Source organism: Lucilia cuprina, chromosome 2 (genome assembly GCF_022045245.1).
Source record: "Lucilia cuprina isolate Lc7/37 chromosome 2, ASM2204524v1, whole genome shotgun sequence".
Lineage (NCBI taxonomy): Eukaryota > Metazoa > Arthropoda > Insecta > Diptera > Calliphoridae > Lucilia > Lucilia cuprina.
In genome coordinates this window covers 40,989,585-41,011,291 of record NC_060950.1, presented here as the reverse complement: position 1 = coordinate 41,011,291, position 21,707 = coordinate 40,989,585, and the positions used below count along the sequence as shown (strand labels likewise).

The window sequence follows — 21,707 nt, the reverse complement described above, 5'->3', positions numbered from 1 at the left end:
TTGAAGCGTAGGCATACTGTCAAACTCCATATATAAAAAATAAAATGAATGCGACGACACCACTACCTTAAGCCGAAGATCCACACTACGCGCCTTCGCTTCGAAGCATTACGTGCTTTTTATACCTACTTCGCGTTCTACGCTTCAAGTTACATGCTACGCTTTTAAAGCGTAAATTTTTTGTTTTATTTTTAAAGAACATTTAAAAAACAGGTTTTATTTATTTTTTCACCGTTAAACTCATTTTAATTTATTAAAATTGATAAAAGTATTTTCAGACTACAATACTGAGTATTAACACATTTCAAAATTAAAATATTATAGAATTTTTTCGGTATGTCAGAAAATCTGTAAGAAAAATACATATGTAAATATTTTAGACATACATTTTATCAACTCTTACCTTTATAAATTCAATGATGTTTCTGTTTTTTTTTTTTTTTTGTTTATTTTCAATTTATTTTATTTTCCTGTTTATTTTTATCACAAGGAAATTGTTTCTAAAGTATCTTTATTTTAAATACAACTTTGATAAATATGAAAAATCAGAAATTACGGTTGGTATGTCATAAGAATCAGAAGTATTTTTTGTCATAATCAATTAAATTGTATTTAGACTACGAAATTATATCATACTACATGATTTTTTGACAAGTATTAATATTCAGTATTGTAGTCCAAAAATACATTAAATACGCATTAAATAAAGAATATAAAATGTCAAAATTAGCTGACATGTTCGTGCGCCGCTTGTGACGCTTATAAAAGTAGAAAGCAAAGTAAATTAATAAAGTAGCGACATCTCTTGTTGTACAACAACATCTATAACAAACACATGTATTTTGTTTTTGGAATAATCCAAGAATGTGTCAAAATAAAATTTAAGAAAATTTCCTTTAACAACAAAGTGAACAAAACATAAATATAAAATATTACTTTTAAGTCGAAAATATTAAGGATTTAATTATATTATTATATATTATACAATTTGTAACACTTTAAAACCACTTTTAATTCATTTTTTCAAAAATTTTAACAAATAGCAAAACACAATTTAAAAATGGCGACATAAACAATGTTAACAATTTTCAAAACAAACTTTGACAACTAATTTTATTTTTCTATAAAGTGATGCTACTTTATTAATTTACTTTGGTAGAAAGTAGATCTACTTTAAGCATTCTATGCGTCAAGATATTCTACGCTTTTGCACTTGTAACTTTGAGCATAGAAGTAGAATCAATGTACATATTTACATTGATTCTACTTTTTTAACAAACGCATAGAATGCGAGAAAGCGTAGAACGCGTGGTGTGGCCCTCCAGCTTTATAATAAAACGATGATTGTTACCGAAATTTTACATAAATAAGTTAATTTTTACTACAAACAGTACAAAAAAGGTGGTATCTCTTAAAAAAAAATTTTGAAATTCTGTATTGAATAAATTTAACTTTTATTTCATTTTAGAAAAAATACACAGAAAAGCGTTTCAGCATAAATATTATGAACTGCTTTCATTGACTAAAGTTAAAAATATTTAAGAATAAGTTCCTAAATTATTTTTAAACAAAATCTAGATTCCTTGACTAAATATAAAAAAATTTCTTCATATTTCTTAAAAATGTTTGAAATTTTCTTTGGAAAATTGCTTATTTCTTTATAATTTTTGGATTGAAGATTAGATTTTAAGAAAAACAAAGAAAATTAGTAAAAAACAAAAAAATCTTTCATGTTCAAATTCATTAATTTTATCAACTTTTAATATTTTGAATGAAAATGGTTTTGGAAAAAAGTCATTACAAAATTCATTCCAATTATGTATTATTTTTTTCTGTCTAATGACTTTTTGCATTTAAACATTAGGTTTGTTTGAATACATTTCCAGTAAATGTAGTAAAACAAGTGAAAATTAAAAAATATTCTCAAAAATATAAAAAGTGAACGAACGAAATTCAAGTAAATTTTGTTTCATTATCATTATATTGAAAAATTTAAAAGAAATTGTATACAATATTTTTCCAAACAAATCAATACAGAACAAATTTTTTTTTTACTACTTTTTACTCGATAAAAATATTCAAGCCGAAAATGGTAAAAGAGAAAAATATTTTTTTTTTCAAAGAGCTTACTATATTTTACAATTTTTTGTGTACAATAACAGAAAACTTAAAAAAATAGTAAAAATAAAGAATGTTTACTAGTTTTTTTAAACGAACAGACAGATTAAAATTAAAAAAATCAAGCTGAAAAATTCTATGTGTACCTAGAAAACTTCAAGCTCGAAAAAATAAAAAATCCCAAACAAGATTTTAATTTTAGACATCTCTTAGTTTAATAGATACGTAATACTAATTTGTTCACCATCTTTGAACTTATTCCAAGCTTAAATCAAAGCATCTAGAAAAAAAGTTGTGAACAAATCTTATCGTCACGAGTCTTCATATTGTTGCCCTATCGTGCAACGTTGCGAAACAAAACTTGTAATTTTACACTATTGTTTCACATTTTTTTTAACATTTTTAACAACGTTGTAAGATCTAACAACTTGTGTAACAGCTTTAAGATTTAAAATTGTTGTTTATATTTTTTCTGCATTGGCTTATAAACTACCAATCGAAATTAACATATGTTATCCAATTGTGGGGCAACGCCAGCAATACCACTATTGAAATTACACAGAGAGCACAATCTAAAATTCTTAGGATCATGACGGGGCGCCATGGTATATAAGGAACGAGTATATCCATAATCTGGGAAAATATATAGCAAAATTACAAACCCATCCTAATCCGCTTGCAAGACATCTCACACAGTGCCAATCTACAACATGGCATCGCAGGGCTGATCTACCACACCGCTAGGACTAGGATCATTCATTAAATTTTGCTATCATCGAGAGTAAACACTTTTAGTTTTTAAGATTTAATTACTTATTTTTAGGCCTTTAGAATAAGGCAGATTCAATAATACCAATAAAACGTTAAAAAATATTTTTTATAAAATATGTTTTGTTTAGAAAAAAGGTCTAGTTTAAATGTAAAAGTTTTGTTCAATTTCCAAATTCAATAAAAATTTTAAATGGATTTTTTTGAAATTGGAGATTTGAAACGGCCGTAAAAAATTCAAAATTTTTTGGCCATAGCTGACAACAAGTTCGCGTCATAATATACGGACAAAAACTACTATTCAAGTAATTACAAATATATTTAAAGTTATAAAATGTTTTTTTTAGAATATATCTCAAAAATAAGTACATTTTTGTCACATTTTGAATTTATGTGCTGTGAGACACGTTAATGGCTTGGGGAATTTGCAATAACTTTAAAAATTTCCAACCAATTTTTGTGTTTTATATCTTTCTAAAATGCTTATTATGAGCACATTGCGATTCCATTACAATATTGTTCAAAATTTATTACAAAATTTTAGCAAAAATTAAAAAAAAACGATTTTTTCCTTGTAAATGCACTTCAGAGCCGTTGCGGCACCTGTTAACGTTGTTTTATCAACCTATTTTTTTTTTTTTTGCAATTTAGATCATTCTAATATATCATATATACATTCTGCAAAAAAGAATCAAGAACATCGGTTAATCGTTTTAGCTTTGCGTCTTCATATATATGGGCATTTCCACCAAAAAATCTACTTTTGTTACATCACGTTACGCGCTATTAAATGCTTATATCTAGGGAAACAATATACATATTATATTTTTAATTTGTTTATATTTCTATGTAGAGCTATAATAGCTCTATGCATAGAAATAAGAGTCCAGCAATCAAAATGTATGGCCCTAAGATATTGCCAATTAATGTGCTTGACGAGATGTGACAAAAAATATACTTTTCGGTGGAAATTCCCATATGCGTTAAACGAAACCAATAAATCACTATTGCCCATAGATTTCTTCCAATAAATATTTTTTTTTTTTTAATAAAATTCAATTTTTTTTATTTTTAAGAATGCATACGGAAAATTTATTAAATAAAATGATTTTTGTTAATCATAAATTGTACTCCAAAAATAAGTTCGGATTATTTCCCAATACTAGTATCTTTATAAAATAATCGTCATGAGTTGGAGCACACATTTACAGAAAACAAAAAGTATTCAAATTAATTAATATAATATTACATAAAATACATTCAAATACATTAGCTATTAGAAAAATCAATTTCAAAAATATCTGTTTCTTCACATAGAATGGCTTCGCGTTTATCAGATTTTTTTACATATCCAACAATCCAAGCCAGCTGTTCGCCATTAGTTATGTTATTAAACTCTTGACAAAATTGGTTGGAATATTCAGACGGTATTGATATTAATAAACCTCCTGAAGTTTCTACCGATTTTCCAGCACGGAGCTTGACATCTTGATTCAGTATTTTTCCGAATGACAAAATATTTTTAAAAACAGGTATTTTGTTAATAATGAATTTAAGACAACCTTTTTGAAACTCTGCTAAGTTTTGAGCATGACCGAGCAATCCGAATCCAGTAACATCCGTTGCTGCATTAGCTTTGTATTTGTGCATTAGTTGTGCAGCTGAAAATAAAAAATATAAGAAATCAATTATATAAATTTTTAGTTATCATTGGATACAAAGTAAATAAAGTAGCATCACTTGAACAGCTGACTATTTTTTTAATTAGATAAATGTCAAAGTTTGTTTTGAAAATTGTTAAAATTTTAAGAAATAGAAAAACACAATTTAAAAATGGCGACATAAACATTTTTAAATTGTGTTTTTCTATTTCATAAAATTTGTGAAAAGTTGAAAAAGAATTAAAAGTGGTTTTAAAGTCGTTTAAAAGTGGTTTAAATTGTATAATATATAATAATATAATTAAATCCTTAATGTTTTCAACTTAAAAGTAATATTTTTATACCCTTCACCTTTGTGAAGAAAGTTTGTCATTCCGTTTGTAATTTCTATAATATAATTTTCCGACCCCATAAAGTATATATTATGGATCCTTATAGGTAGCGGAGTTGATTAAGCTATGTCCGTCTGTCTGTCCGTCTGTGTGTTTGTTGAAATCAGTTTTTAGAGGACCCAGATATCGGCGAGATCCGAATCTTCAATAATTCTGTTAGACATGCTTTCGAGATGATCGCTATTTAAAATCAGCAAAATCGGTCGGTAAATAACGGAGATATGAGATATTTCATCACTGTATTTTAATAAAAGATGTACAAGTGTGTGTAGATGTATTTGGTTTTTCTGCTGTGTATTTCGTTTTGTATGTTTGGATGCTGTTGGCATCATTGAGTTGTGTATTTTGTTTTTGTGAATTCTGTTCGTATATTTGGATGTAGGTTGATTTTATTGCGTTGTTTATTTTGTTTTTCTGTGTTTTTCGTTATGTATGTTTAGATGTCTGTTGGTTTAGATGCCTTGTGTATTTTGTTTTTTATTTCGTTTAGCGTTGTTGTTGTTCATTTTGTTTTGCTTTTGGCGTAATATTAATGTAGTCGGAAAAAAAATATAAAACTAATATGTTTAAAATACACTATGGTGAAGGGTATATAAGATTTGGCACAGCCGAATATAGCAGCACTCTTACTTGTTTTTATTTAAGTTTTGTTCACATTGTTAAAGAAAATTTTGTTAAATTTTATTTTGACACATTCTTGAATTATTTCAAAAACAAAATACATTTGTTTGTTGTAGATGTTGTTGTACATCAAGAGATGTCCCTACTTTATTAATTTACTTTGGTTGGATATAAATAAGTCAACGGTGGCGCTTAATTAACATTTTAGAATTAAGTTTTTATATTAGTATCGCTTTAAACCTGATAGCCCAGGAAAATTAGGGGTTTGATGCGGAATTATAGATAACTAAATGAAAATTTGCGCATAGCTTCCCCTTAGCATAGTAAGTAAGGCTGAAAATATCGTGTGTTCTAAGCGAGATATTAAAGGTCCAAAGTTACAAAAATCTGTTTTTAGCGAATGCCTTGTGCGCATTTTGATACATATTATAATTTCTATAATATGTATCAAATTTTTTTACATTTTATCTAAGGAATATTTTCGCATAACATTATTTTATCATTGCAGCGACATTTTCAAATCTTAATGTTACTAATTTTTTTAAATTTTATAATTTTGACCTGTAATACCAAAATTTGTTATTAGTATAATCCATAAAAATAAACGATAAAAATACGAAGGTATTCCTCTCTCACAGAAAATTTTTCAAAGTTTGCTGGTATTTTCTGAAATTTGTTTTTTGTAAACATAAACACGTAAGAGTGTTATATTCGGCTATGCCGAATCTCATATACCCACCACCAAACCGTATGCGTTAAAAGGAATGCTCCCCTATAAATAATATGAATAACCGAAACATTCCGCATAAAATTCGCATCGAATTTCATAACCGTATTTCATAACTCATATTTTTAAGTCAGTAATGATCGTTTAAGTAATTTTCTGAAGGTGAACTTTTATGGGGGTAGGGTCAATTATGAACCGATCCACATACAATTTGGGAGAGATTTTGGCTCGAGAGCGTTAAAGCCATTTCCTAAAGTGAATCCAATAGGGGAAGTAGGGTCAATAATGGACCTATCCACATAAATGTTGGTAAAGAGATTTTGGCTCACGTATTTTATAACATTTTATTGCTTTATTCGTAAATTTTAGCCAGTAACGAGCGTTAAAGTTAATTTCAGAATAGATAGGGTCATTTATGGGCCGATCCTTAAAAAAAATTGTTAGAAAGGTTTTGGTTCGTAACCGAATTTTTGGTTCGTAAGAGACTTACTTATTTTTAGGCTAGTCATGAGTGTTAAAGTCATTTTCATTAGGGGACCTTATATGAGGTGTAAGGTCATTTATGAGCAGACCCTAAAAGGTTTTGGTTCGTAAGAAACTTACTTATACTGAATTTCATCGCTATACTAGAATTTTTGGGCCGGTAATAAGTGTTATGGTCATTTTTTGAAGGGGACCTTAAATGGGGGGTGTTGTATATGGGCCAATCCTAAAAAAATAGTAGAGGTTTTGGTTCATAAGAAACTTACGTATAACGTATTTCATTGCTACATTCGAATTTTTAGTCCAGTAGTGAGTGTTAAATTAATTTTATAAAGGGGACCTTATATAGGGGGTAGGATCATTAATGGGCCGATCCTAAAAAAATTGGTTAAACGGTTTTGGTTCTTAAGAAACTTACTAATTACACCGAATTTCATCGCTATACTCGAATTTTAAGGCCAGTAATGAGTGTAAAAGTTATTTTCTGAAGGGGACCTTATATGGGGGGTAGGGTCATTTAAAGGCCGATCATAAAAAAAAATTGGTAGAGATTTTTTGGTTCGTAAGAAATTTACTTATACCGAATTTCATCGCTATACACGCATTTTTGGGCCAGTAATGAGTGTTAAGCTCATTTTTTTAAGGGGACTTTATATGGGGGGTATGGAAAATTATGGAGTGATACTCAAACAATTTAGTAGGAAGAGTTTAGCTCATATTATTTATGTCGAAATTCATCGCTATACTCGTACTTCTAAAGCACTTATGTCCGTTAAAGCAGTTTTCAGGAGCTCCACTTGTATGGGGGCTATCCGAAAAAGTAAATCGATAGGGCAAATTTATTATGGGTCTATGACCAATATTTCGATGTGTTACAAACGGAATGATAAAATCAATATACTCCCATCTTTTTTGATGGTGGGTATAGAAAGTCGTTGCCACATATGGGCAATTCCATGAAAAGGTAAACCACTGAAAAAGACGAAGACTGTTGAAAATTTTTGAAGTCGGTCTATTTTTACACCTCGCTGCCATACAAACGGACCCGAAAATATCACTTTTTAGCTCATAGTTCTGTTAATTATAATACTATCCCTTAAAAAATCGGCAGATCTAAAATGTTTATAAGACTAAACCATTATGCCAATTTTCGTAACGATTTGACCTCATTTAACCCTAGTTCCATTCAAAGTTTAATATCAGAAAAACACTTAAACGTCCATAACTCACCTCTAATCACTAATATTATGATAAAATTTGGCACAAAAAAGTTCTATATAAATAATAATCACACCCTAGAATTATATGCGGATCGGTCCATATTTGACCCCAGTCGACATATAACTCCAGTTTTTTATTATTATCTATAAATTGCTTAAACATGTATATAGGTCGGCAGTCGGAACTTTCCAAAATATATATTTTATAACCTAAAAAAAGTCAGGAGAAAAATCTGTCACATACGATGTGTCACGTATGATATTTAAAAATGTTCATTATAAAATTATATTAATTTGTTTATTTAAAAATTATGGATTACTAATGAAAAATATGTTCCATATTGTAAGAATTAAAACAAAAAAGATACACCTACAGAATTCGCAGATTTTCGTAAATATTTATATGTACTTTAAAAACACTTCCGTTTTTTGTCACGTATGATATCGCCATAATTTAATCCATATTTTAGAAAACAAGGTTCCGAATGGGATGATTATTTTTGCAAATATAGTATTCTTTAAATTGAACAGAATGACAAAATGTTTTCCAAGTACTACTAACTTTACAAAATCTATGTCACTCAGAAGGCGTGAGAATGTCACATACAATCGTATGGAATTAAAGGAAAAACTATTTAATGGCTTTTGTATTTTGTATGTGTAATTTAGAGATATTAGATTAGTGAGTTTATAAGACTTTCTCATTCCGTTCATAACACATGGAACGATTCAGCTAAAACCCACAAACGTGACAAATTCGCGTACATCTTGATCATACAGGGTTTTATTGAAACGAGTGTAACTTTTCAACTATTGGTGCGCAAATGAAAGCTTATACAATTTCTTATAAGGGCTTTATAGTCCCATAATGGGCAGTTCTTAACCGATAGAGCTGAAAATTTGTGTCTAGCTTACTATCCGATAGTAGTAACCTTGGTGCAAATTTCATCCAAATTGATTTTTTGAGTTGGGTCACTTGACACGATATTGCCTATATGTATACCCTGGGTCCTTACAGACATTTCCGTATGTCTGTCTTAGAAGCGGTGGCTAGCTGCTTCGGTCGATGTGTTGACATTTTGTTAGCTGGCCTTTAAAACTGGTAATTACATTAAGCACTAGTAGCTTTAAATCATTTTGGTGGCCTCATTTACATTTAGCGCTTGATTTTTTTTTTTAATATTATTTAATTCCTTTGATTTTTTTTGTATATTTTTAAAAAATTCAATAAAAAAATATGTAGTATTTTTGGAATGAGTATGGTAGTTCCATTTTATAAAATACCAGCAACTTTTTTTTTTATAAAATACCAGAACTGTTATTATTACTTCTTGGGGTAGTGCAGTAATAATGTGTTCGTATTTTGTTTTGTCCAAAGATATTCCTTTGGTTGTAAATTGCATTTCTGCATGGATAAACCAGGCCTCAGGACAATTTGTCCAAAACTGAGGAAGTTTAACTGAAGTGGCATACAGATCGTAATTTGATTGAGGTGAGTAATTGGTTAATATGGGGTTCCTCTCTATGAATTGTGGATTCTGTCTTTGTTGTGTAATATTTGTATTTGTGTCCGAGTTTTCAAGTTGTTGTGTGTTGTCATTATTAGTTGTCCGAAGAGTACTACGCGAGGGTGACTGAATAGGCAACATTTTTCAAAAGGAAAGTTAACAATAGGAACAAATTATATATGTAAATAAACAAAACGAACAAATAACAAAATTTTAACGAAACAAATGAATACCAATACTTGTATTTTTATATATTTTCGTTTATGACAATTCTCCCTTGTTTATTCTCCCTTATAAGATTACAGTATGTAGGAACAATCTTTTAAAATCTTGAATTTTATATTAAATATTAAATTATTTATTAAAAAAAGTTAAACTTATTATATTTTGTGTTTTTTGAATTCTAACATAAATTAATTTTTATGTAATAATGAAAATATTTTCAAAAGAATTTTCATAGATAACATGATAATAATATTACTGTTATAATTTATAAATTACAAAGTATGTATCCACAGCCCGAAACATTTTTAACTAAACAACAGAACTGCCCCTTGGGTACATTCACCAAATATATGTAATGCTTATGGTGTAGAACAAAATTTGGTTATAATAAAGTTATGTGAAAGTAAGTTATGTGAAATAAACAATAAATATCTTGTTTATTGTACTGTGATAAATTGAGGTATAAAGCACCAAAACATGTTTTTTTTAATTTATGTTATTCTACTAAATCTACCCCATACCCTTGGCGCATTTACCCCATGGATGAGGCGGTATCGCCGTTTTTGGTCAATGAGGAAAAGTTTAAAAAATATCTACATTAATATGAATTAGGAAAGTTCAAAAGGAATAAAACTAAAGCCAACACATCTAAGTATCCGAACAAAAATTAAGAATATGTATTGTGGTTTTAATTTGAGGCCGCCTCAAAAAAAAGGCGCGTATGGTTCCCTATATAAATATTAGTGCAATGGAAAAATAATGCAATATAGCACGAAAACAACTAGTAAATATTCTTCAACTTAAATGTAGGAAATTCAATTCTCGGGTATTAAGCAAGATATTCGCAAAATTAATTTTTTGTAACCTTTGGCCCCAAATATCTCGGTTAGTGCAAGATATTTCCGATGACTTTTAATCCCTTACTAATTATTCAAAAGAAAAACTTTGTGCTAATTTTCATAATCTATCTGAAATTTCCCAGATTTCTCATTTTTTTGCAAAATTTATAACATTTTTAAAGTATTGTTTATAAACAAGAAATCAAATATAAGAAAATATAGCAGAACAACTTTAAAGATACCATTTTTATTATTTTGATTTTTTGGCAAAAAATAATAATTATTTTCAGATTTTTATTTTTTTTTTTTGGGCAGAAATAATAAAAAAAAATATTTTTATTTTTTTTGCAAAAATAAAAATTATTTTTTGATTTTTATATTTTTGGCAGAAATAAAAATCATTGATGTAATATAATGTTTTTTATTCATTTGATTGATTGTTTCTTTGCTTATTTGTTTATTTGATCTTTAGATAGTTTATTTGTTCGTTCGTCAGTGTCTTTGTTTGTTCATTAGTCGGCCTGCTTGTTTATTTATTTGTTCATTATTTTATTATACATTTTATTATTTATAAAATTTCTTGTTTCTTTCTTTTTTAATATATTTTCCTACTACAAAAGGTTTTTAGATGTAACTTATAGCGTTTTCGTTTCTGGTGAAAAATGTTACATTTTTAGTACCTTACCTTTTTTGTGTTCGTTTCTAAAAAAATGGCAGTCCTGAATTTAAGTATTGTTTTTTCTAAAAATGTTACCCATTAAAAGTGAAAAACTTTAATATTATTCACCCTTTATCAAATCATAGGGTTAAAATTTCCCACATAAAACAGCTGCTTTTCTTTATTTTACAAAAAGAAGACTATATTTTAATTTCAAAGAAAACTAATATTTTTGTGTATTAAAAATTTTGGTGTCAAATTGGAACGTTCCACAATAGTTTGCGCTATTAATCTAACTGAAGAAGTGCTGGAATCATCTTCGTCATCGGATGATGAAGAGAATGAAATTTATGTGTGTAAAATGCTTTGCGTATAATGTTATAAATTTATACTCAGAGAGCGATGTAAGATTTTTTTATTATAACATTATGATTTGTAATACAAATGTATTTTGTAGTTTAACCCATTTACAGCCAATCAAAATGTACAAGTTAAAATTTTGAAACATCAATGTATGTTTGTTTTTAACAATGCAAAGAACCAGAAACGTAAAATTATTAAAAAAATATTAATAATCTGGACATTAGAGGGGATTTCCGTTTTTATGTAGTTCACGTTTTTTACCGGTTTAGAGCTGTCACAAAAACTATAAACAGATTGAAATGGCAGACACGGCCATTACTTTGTTATCACATTATTTTAAGACCGTTTGTTTCAAATTAATAACTGGAAAACATTTTTTAGTATATTTGTGGCTACTGAACGTTAATAGATTATTACAACGTACTAAGTCGGAAGGTGCCAGTTACCTATTGAGACACAGATTCTGTCCTTTTTGTGGTAAGTGTTTAGACATAACCTGAATATACTTATTTATGTAACCTTTCGAGAAGTGGGCAATCTCTTTGGCATGTCACTATCAACTATCCACAATTACTTTAACAATGTATTGGATTTTTATCATAACAGATTTAGCACCCGAAGTTATAAAGTTTTCCCAAACAATAGAAGAAAAGCTATTGTATTGTGTCGAAAGAATTCGAAAAGGTATATGGAGATTCGGCTTATCTCAAAAGGGAATTTTTTATTACTACCTTTCGAGATTATGGGAATTGAAGTGAATCTAAAAGAAAGAAAGTACAATCTGAAGTTTTGCCGAACACGCGTTGATACTATGGCCGATTTATTATTGCATGCTGTGTGCTTTACAATATTTGCATTAATAAAGACGACTGTTATGATGAACTACCTAACAACGAATATGAATTTTATAACCGATGAAGATAAAAGAGATAATTTGCTTACGCAATTAGCCCAAATCAAAAGAAATGATATTAAAAATCTTTTATTTAATTCAACAACTTAAATATTTATTTGTACTTCATTTTTGGAAAGTATTAAATTAATTTATAATAAAAAGGTAAATACGAATAAAAGTTTTTATTTGTTATTTTTAAAGATAAAAATAGTAGTACCAAAATATTATAGTATATATTATAAGAAAAACAACCGTTTAAACCAGTCTTAAAGGGCTTATCGTAAAAACATCATAAGCCACACGAATTCAGAAATATTTGTGGCGTTTGATCTTGTTATCCATTCAATTGGATAAACAAATCCGTTAAATAGGAGTTACTATACTTTTTGAATTCACTTATTTCTAAATTTCTAAAAAAAAATATTTTACTTCAGGAAGTTTAGGGGGTAAAAACAAGAATAAACAGGTAAACCCTGCAAATTGGTACGTTTTTGGCACCCCATGTATTTTTTAAACCTTTAAAACCTAACTAATAAATAACAAGTAAAAGAAAATTCTACTATGCCAAATCTTATAAACCCACCATCAAACCGTATGCAGTAAGTGGAATGCTTAAGTTAATTATGAACCGATCTTCATAAAATTTTGTATATAGTAGATTTTTGCTATTAAGAAATTTACTTATATCGAATTTCAGCGCTAAACTCGTATTTTAAGCCAGAAATGGACGTTAGTCATTTTTCTATGGGACCATATATGAATTTCATTGCTATACTCGCATTTTTAAAACAGTTATGGCTGTTAAAACTGTTTTTCGGAGAGCCACTTGTATGGGGGCTATACGAAAACGTGAACCGATATGCCCATTTTTAATACCGTATAAGAAATATTCGTGTCAACTTTCAACCTTCTAGCTCCTTCCGTTCGAACTTTCAACAGACAGCCGGCGGGCGGACGGACAGACTTGGCAAGATAACTTTTATGGGCCTATCATCAATATTTCGATGTGTTACAAACGGAATGACAAAATTATTGTGAAAATTGTATCACTTTTTGCATAAATCATTGTTTCCTATTATTACTATTATACTATTATATTCTAATAAAATGTTTGTTACTTCAATAGGGAGAAAAAAATACCAAAAGGAGGAAACCGGAGTTAATTATAATCTATAAAAGGGTAGTTTTTAATACTTGTTTTTTCCTTAAAGGGTAGTTTTTTAACTTTCTATAATATTGAACATAGGAACATGAAATGAAGCTTGTAGTTTCCGTAGTAAGTGAGAAACTACATGATTCATTTAGTTTCTCACTCACTTACTAAAGAACCTCATTTCATGAGGTTCTTTTTCGTTCTTCAAAAGGTACTTTTTGAATTAATTTTTGAATTTTCTCTATAATATTGAACTTGAAACATAAAATTAAGCATGTAAATGAGAACCTATAAAGAGGACTTGTTGGTATTTTTTTGTTCTCCACAAACCTAGAAACATGATTTCTGTATAAGAGGTTGAAAATTTAGCATTCTGCATGCATCCTTATTCAACTAAAACCTAAAAAAATTTATGAAATGTTGAACCTAGGTACCTGTATGAAAATTTATAAAAAGGGACTTTTTGATAATGCAGATTTACATATATATATTGGACTGACTGAAAATTTACAATAATTTTTATTTCATTACGATTAGGGTAGCACGAAGCACACTGGGTATAGCTAGTTAAACATACAAAAGTGGTGGTTGTTATTATCTATATATATAAAATTCTAACGTTACTGACTGACTGACTGACTGATTGACTGATTCATCATCGCACAGCCTAAACGGTTAAAGCTAAAGAGCTGAAATTTGGACCCCCCACTAAAGTGGTGTAGGGTATAAAAAGTTTTAACGTGGCTTGTTTTAACACAGGCTTTTCATGGGAGAGATGTCCTTCATATTTGATTCCAAATTTACTACATCTTAAGTCATTCTCAGGAAGTAATTTTTATGTGCTTTTTTGGATATTATTAGGAAATGAAATTGTATTATTATGCAATACAACTAATTTTACTCAAATAATATTATCATCAATAAATAATTTACACTCTTTTATCAATTAACTCCCATTTTAAATTGGTTTATTTCAAAAAACTCCAGTATAAACAAGTAAGTGTGATATATTCGCCTGTGCCGAATCTAATATACCCTTCACCATAGTGTATTTTAAACATATTAGTTTTATAAATTTTAAATTTTCCCCACTACATTATAATTACACCAAAAGCAAAACAAAATGAACAACAACGCTAAATGAAATAAAAAACAAAATACAGAAGGCAATTAAACCAACAGACATCTAACATGCATAACGAAAAACACAGAAAAACAAAATAAATAACGCAATAAAACCGACCTATATCTATATATACGAACAGAATTCACAAAAAAAAAACAAAATACACAGCTGAATAAAACCAAATACATCATACACACGTGTACATCTTTTCCAATATACAGTGTGTTGTTGCTTATTTAACAAAGCATGAAAAAATATGACATTTTTTTATGAATTTTTTGGAGGTTGTCTCTGTTATTTACTGACCGATTTTGATGATTTTAAATAGCGATCTTCTCGAAAGCAAGTCTAACAAAATTATTGAAGATTCGGAGCTCGCCGATATCTGGGGTCCTCTGAAAACTGATTTCAACAGACAGACGAACATAGTTTAATCGACTCCGCTATCTATAAGGATCCAGAATATATATGCTTTATAGGGTCGGAAAATTATATTATAAAAATTACAAACGGAATGACAAACTTATATACCCTTCTCACGAAGGTGAAGGGTATAAAAATATACCTTAAATTAAAAAAAACAATTATGAAGTTACAGTCGGGAGAGCCCCAACATATAACACCCTACACCTGTATACGAATAAAATGTGATTTAGTTTTCATAATAAAGCATATAAAGTTGAGTTGTACTTTACTTCAGATATACTTAAGCCATTTATTATTTAATAAATAATGGATATTTGAGTTAAAATTTTGAAAGGGGGCTTTTTATAGGGGATAGGGTAAAATGAGGCCCTATAATTAAAAAGTTCATGTTCACGTTATTAGCAAATATTTCTAAATTAATATATGTGTCGGAAAAGTAAATAATATAAAATAATATTTATTATTACTTCTAAAATATTTTTTATATACGCTGTACCACATTAGTGGGAAAGGTATATTGGGTTTCTGCTAATGATTTTCGGGGACCTTGTTTGGGAGCTACGAGCAATTATGAACCGATCATTTTATACAAAACTAATATGTGCGCCGGATCTTGTAAGAATATCATTATTTGGTAATGAGTTATATACGTTTATGTGATCTTCAAAAAGGGAACCCTTACGACTTATTAATAACCGACCGTGAAAAATTGATACAGTATCATTTCTAAATATAAGTGCCAAATTTTGTATCAATAGCGTTATTTAGTAATGAGTAATGTTTAAGGTATTTTCGGAAGAGGAAGAGGATTGAAGCTATGACCAATTAAGGACCGTTCGTAAAATTAACATTTATGTACATATATAATGGCAAAATTTCTGTATTTATATGGCTATTTGGTAATGATTATTGTACATTTAAGTGATTTTTGTAAGGGTATCTTGTATGGGAGCTATAACTAAATATAATAAGTATAAGTATATATATAATAAATATAATAAGGCCCTAAGGGCTCGGTTATGTAAATGAAGAATAATAAAAAAAAAAAAAAAAAATATAGACCGATCACCACTGATTGTGGTGGAGGGTATAAAAATGTAAGATAATTTTACTGTTTATACATATATTAACTTACATATATAAGTATACTTGACATTTTTTACGCTATTAGCAAATATTTCTTTATTTATATGTGTGCCGGAAAAGTAAATAATATAAACTAATATTTCTTCTTACATCAAAATAAATTTTTTACACCCTATACCGCTATAGTGGAGGGTATATTGGGTTTGTGCTGATGTGTGTAACGCATTGAAATATTGGTTCTAAACCCACCTTAAAGTATACCAATCAGAATCAATTCTGAATCGATTTAGCTATACCCGTTCGTCTATGTAAACCTTGACACAAACGTTTCTTTTGTTTCAAGTAGGAAGCCTATTGAAAATGGTACCACCAAATATGGCTTTTAAGTGCATAATTATGTTAAATGTTCTAGTATCTCTACCAAAATTACAACTTAGTTTTGCGCATTTGGTGATTTTGGCAAAGATGGGGCTTCATTTACCCCTAACCCCTCATACAAAGTCCCCTTTGGAAATTTATTAAGAAACCTTAATAGTTTTTGTATTAACAATAATGTACATTTTTTAACATACTATTGACAAGTGTAGGGTATCATATGGTAGGTCAAAACTATCATATGGTCGGTCAGGACTATAGATTGTCACCTGTTTTCATGTTTTGTGTTATCTAGTAGTGAAAATATTTATAAATATATAAAAAATATATATTTTATTATATTATATAAAATTATATAAGATTTACCTTCATTCTACTTCAAAATTTATGTATCCATCATATACAAGTTTTAAGTTATTATTAAGAATTTGAACAAAAAATATTAATCGCTTATTTATATTTTTCAAATAAAAATAAAATTAATTCATAAAAATATTAATTGCTTATTTAATGTTTATTACAATAAAACATCAATAACTTTACTTATTTATTATGAATATGGGGGATAGTCTTTAAAAAACTTTTATTAAATGAAAACGAGTAAGAGTTCCATATTCGGCTGTGCCGAATATTATATACCTTTCACCACGGTGTGTTAAAAAACCAGTCAGTACCAAAAAGTCCTTCCACTTTCTTCGGGCTCAACATGCTTAAATTCATGTTTCTAGGTTCAATATTATAGAAAAATTAACGAAAAAGTACCAAAAAATCCCCATTGATTTGTTCTGTTATAATCCCAGCTCTACATATTTAATTTCATGTTTCTGGGTCCATTATTATAGAAAACCCAAAAACTACCTTTAAAAAACGAAAAAGTACCAAAAAGTTAATTTAATATTTCTAGGTTCAATATTAAAGAAAATTCAAAAAGTACCTTTAAAAAACAAAAAAGTACCAAAAAGTACCCTTTTATAGGTTCTCATCTAATTCCGAATCTACATACTTATTTTTATGTTCCTAGGGTTCAATAATATCGAAAATTCAAAAGGTACCTTTTTAAAAACGAAAAAGTACAGAAAGTTTACTTTTATGGCTTCTTAAGCTAGGCTCCACATAATTAATTTCATGTTTCTTATAAACAATCGTACAATAACAAAATGTACCGTATGATTATGTATTTTGTTTTTTTTTTAACTTCTGTCTGAGCATGAAAAAAAATCTCAATTTTTATGAGGTTGTCTTGATTTTGCTGATTTTAAATAGCCTATAAATGGGGTCCTCTAAAAAACTGATTTCAACAAACAAACAGACGGGCATAGCTTAATCAACTCCGCTTGGGTCGGAAAGTTATATAATAGAAATAACAATCGGAATGACAAACTTATATATACCCTTCTCACGAAGGTGAAGGGTATAAAAATATAAACTCAAATCCGTAAAAAGTTTCTGTAGTCACAAACTATAAATTAAAGCGTAGAATAATCAGCATTTCACGAAAATGTGAAAACTTAACCCTTTGTGACCGAGTAATATTTTGGAATTTTAATTAAAAAAGTTATTATTTTTGTTCATTCATGACACCTTTAATAACTAATTTCTATTTTCAATATCTTTATTCAAATAACCTAGCCAATATACTCCATAATTTATTTTAATAATATTTGCCTTAAATTTATTACATTAGTTTTAATAATGTAGCCATTATACAAAGACAATTTATACCATTATTTTCAAAAGAAATCCGTTTTTGTTCACTATTTCATCTAATTTTTTAGGTGTCATGAATCTGTTGAGGCCCATTTTACTTCAATATTTTTATACCCACCATCAAAAAAGATGAGGGGTATATTGATTTTGTCATTCCGTGTGTAACACATCGAAATATTGCTCAAAGATCCCATAAAGTATATATATTCTGGGACCTCGTAAGATTCTAAGACGATCTAGCTATGTCCGACAGTCTGTCTGTTGTTGGCACGATAGCATCCACAAAAAAAAGAGATAGGGAGGTGATCAGAAATGTTTGGTATTAAAAATGGGAAAAATCGGTCAACAATTTCACATAGCCCCCATACAAATGTACCCCCGGTACAAAGGTAAAAAGTAAAAAGCTTCATACATTCACAAATTCTTTGTTTATGAAGCAAATGCCACAAAATTTTGCAAGTCAGTTATGGCGGATATAGGACCATAATTGGACCTACCCCCCATATAAGGTCCCCTTTAGAAAATGACTATAATGCTGATAAGTGACTTAAAAATATGAATATTGTGATTAAATTTGATACCGATAACTTTAAAGCAAGCCAATATCTCTCCACGAAATTTTATGTGGATCGGTCCGTAATTGACCCTCCTCCATATAACGTCCCCTTCAGAAAATGAATTTAACGCTCATTACTCGCTTAAAAATACAAGTATAGTGATGAAATTTGATATAAGTAAGTGTCTTACTAGCCAAAACCTCTCTATGAAATTTTATGTGGATCGGTTCATAATTGACCCTACCCCCCATATGAGGTCCCCATCAGAAATATGCTTAAAGGCCCATTACGCGTAAATCGTTTAAAAACCAATAATAAAAGTACATATAACAATCAGCTCAGAAAAAATGCAATAATATACAATTTAACCCAGATTTTACCAGACTCTTAGTAATTTAAAAAAGAGGTAAAAAAATTTTCAAAAATATTATTGACAAATTATTTTATAATTACAATCTTATAGATTTAAATATATCCCTCATATTTTATGTGATTTGTTAAACGGTAGTGTATTTCTGTTTCTGGGTCTTCAGTATAGAACCCCACTTTGTCTCCGAATTTAGAGCCATCCGTGTAACAACGGATTCCTACTGATATTTGCTCTAATGTTCCGCTTGACCAAGACATTCCATCCGGGATCAGCGCTCCAAAGTTTCCGACATATTCTGTATCTGGTATACGATCAGGCACGTCCGATGATTGTGTATAACCTTCCAATGTGTCCAGTTTACATTAATGACGTGTTCTACAACCGCTTTTGGGCAGTTCGCCTAAAGTAAAGAGCCGAGTTGTAAGCGCCGTCTCATATCTTAAATATGTTTCAATGGGTGGAATATCTAGCAATGTTTTCAAAACACATGGCACCACTTATATCAAGCAGAATGTACGTTGAATTCCCTGTAGTAGTTCGATATTACACTTTTTGTCTAAAGCAGTCCACCAGATTGTAGAAACATAAGTTAAAATTGGAAGCAAGGTTCGGTATATTTAGATATTTTGTCTTTCTTGTGAAAAGACAGATTTCCGTAATACGACATGGTCTACATAGACAGGTCTAAATCTTTTCCCGGTTAGGGTCCTTAGGATGCTATTAATCGTGGTTACCCAGAATAAAGGAGACAAAATACCACACTGTGGTATACCGCAAAATACCTTTTTCCTGATAGTTTTATCGTACATCTCGCAGCTAATCCATCTGTTCCTTAGCATGTGTTTGATCCAGTTACGGAGTACCCGGTCAACATAAAACTGGTCTAGGGATCGGATAAGAGAATTAATGTGCACTCAAGGCGACTTCGATGTCAGTGTATACAATTTGCTATCAATTACTATCAATACTATCAATTTGCACCTATGTATTGGACAATTTCGTTTAAAGCGGTTTTCACCTTAGTCCTATCGGTCGATAGGACTTAAGTGTCGCATAGCTAGGTTTTCCTGGTTTGGGTATAAATATTACCCTTGCATCCTGCCATTTAATGAGGGTATATGTTAATTTCAATCATTCAGTGAATATTTGTGACAGATGTACGGAAACCAGTCACGCCTTTATCAGCAAAAGTACCTGTAAAATTCCATCCGGCCCTGCAGCTTTTTAAGGAGAAAAGCTTTTGATTGCCTATTTAACCATGTCAGATGTAATAACTATTTCTGTATTAGCCTACCCTTCCAATATCGGTTATCTATGTTATTCGGTATACCGGGTGGAAAATGAGAGTATGTTATCACTTACCTCTTTCACCATACGCTCTACTTCATCCTTCCTGGGATTTGTTATAATGGTGTTGTTATTATCATCTGAGGATTCAGAGTCGGAACCCTCACCTATGTTTGTTTAAACGTTGAAGTAGCTTAAAGCTCTCTCCTAGTACATATTTGTCTTTCACCCTTATATGTTTGCCAATGGCTTGTTGTCCGCATTGTCCGCCAACGGAGACTAATGTAGTCACCTCCGAAGTATTATTTTGCTTACTATTACACTTGCCGCCGGTACAGATGGTTCAACACCATCCCCTATCCGCCACCAAGGAAGCGCTCGGTACGAAAACAGGAAAACTCCCCCGAGAAAACCATTGTTAGAATTTAGTCAAAAAGAACAATAATATTTTTTTTTACAAAAATTATTAAAACTCTAAATAATATTTTTTTATAATTTAAATCTATTTCAGCATTTTCTTTCTTATGACTTTAACGGCTTCAATAATGAAATCCATATATATAGGTTCTCAACATGAGCAAAATTGTCATAAACTAGTGTAATTTTTAAATTTTTATATTAATTGCAAACAAATAAATAAATTATTTATTTATTGTATAATTTATTTCAAAGAAAAAAATTAAACACTATGAGTATTAGACCAGAAATCATATAAATATTTAATCGGTAATTTATTGGTTAGATTTGTCAATTTCGCTATAGCTGTTACAACAGCAACAGCAACGCTTTTTCTCCAATTTTGAATTGCACAATTACTAACCTCTATACGTGTTTTTTCAATCCAAAATGTTTTAATTTTGTAATTGTTTTTGTGAAAAAGCAGATTCATATTAATTTTGTATATTAATATTTTTTTATAAACCATTCCGACCGGAATGTATAAAAGACCTGATATGTCCGGTTATTTCTAACTCGGTTCAATAACTCGTATTAAATTTTACAGCACAGAACTTTCGTTAAATAATTTTAGTATTAACTAGCTATACCCAGTGTGCTTCGCTACCCTCATCGTAATGGAATAAAATAAATATCATTATTGTAAATGTATATATATATATATCTGCAATATCAAAAATTCCCCT

General features: G+C 29.4%; 1 protein-coding gene across 3 annotated transcripts in view; it reads right to left on the bottom strand.

The window, feature by feature from the left end:
* Positions 1–3,924: 3,924 nt before the first annotated feature.
* LOC111684226 (selenide, water dikinase 2) overlaps positions 3,925–21,707 on the bottom strand; it is a 35,737-nt gene continuing 17,954 nt past the window's right edge. Inside the window, exons 4-5 of one of the 3 annotated variants that reach the window (XM_046956278.1) lie at positions 4,449–4,547; positions 3,925–4,373 (exon numbers count right to left, since the gene is read on the bottom strand). In XM_046956278.1, the coding sequence (XP_046812234.1) occupies positions 4,156–4,373; positions 4,449–4,547 (317 nt within the window). In that variant the 3' untranslated portion in view covers positions 3,925–4,155. Of the gene's footprint in view, positions 4,548–21,707 lie in introns of all 3 variants that reach the window. The other 2 variants (XM_046956279.1, XM_023446354.2) reach the window with 2 other exon arrangements.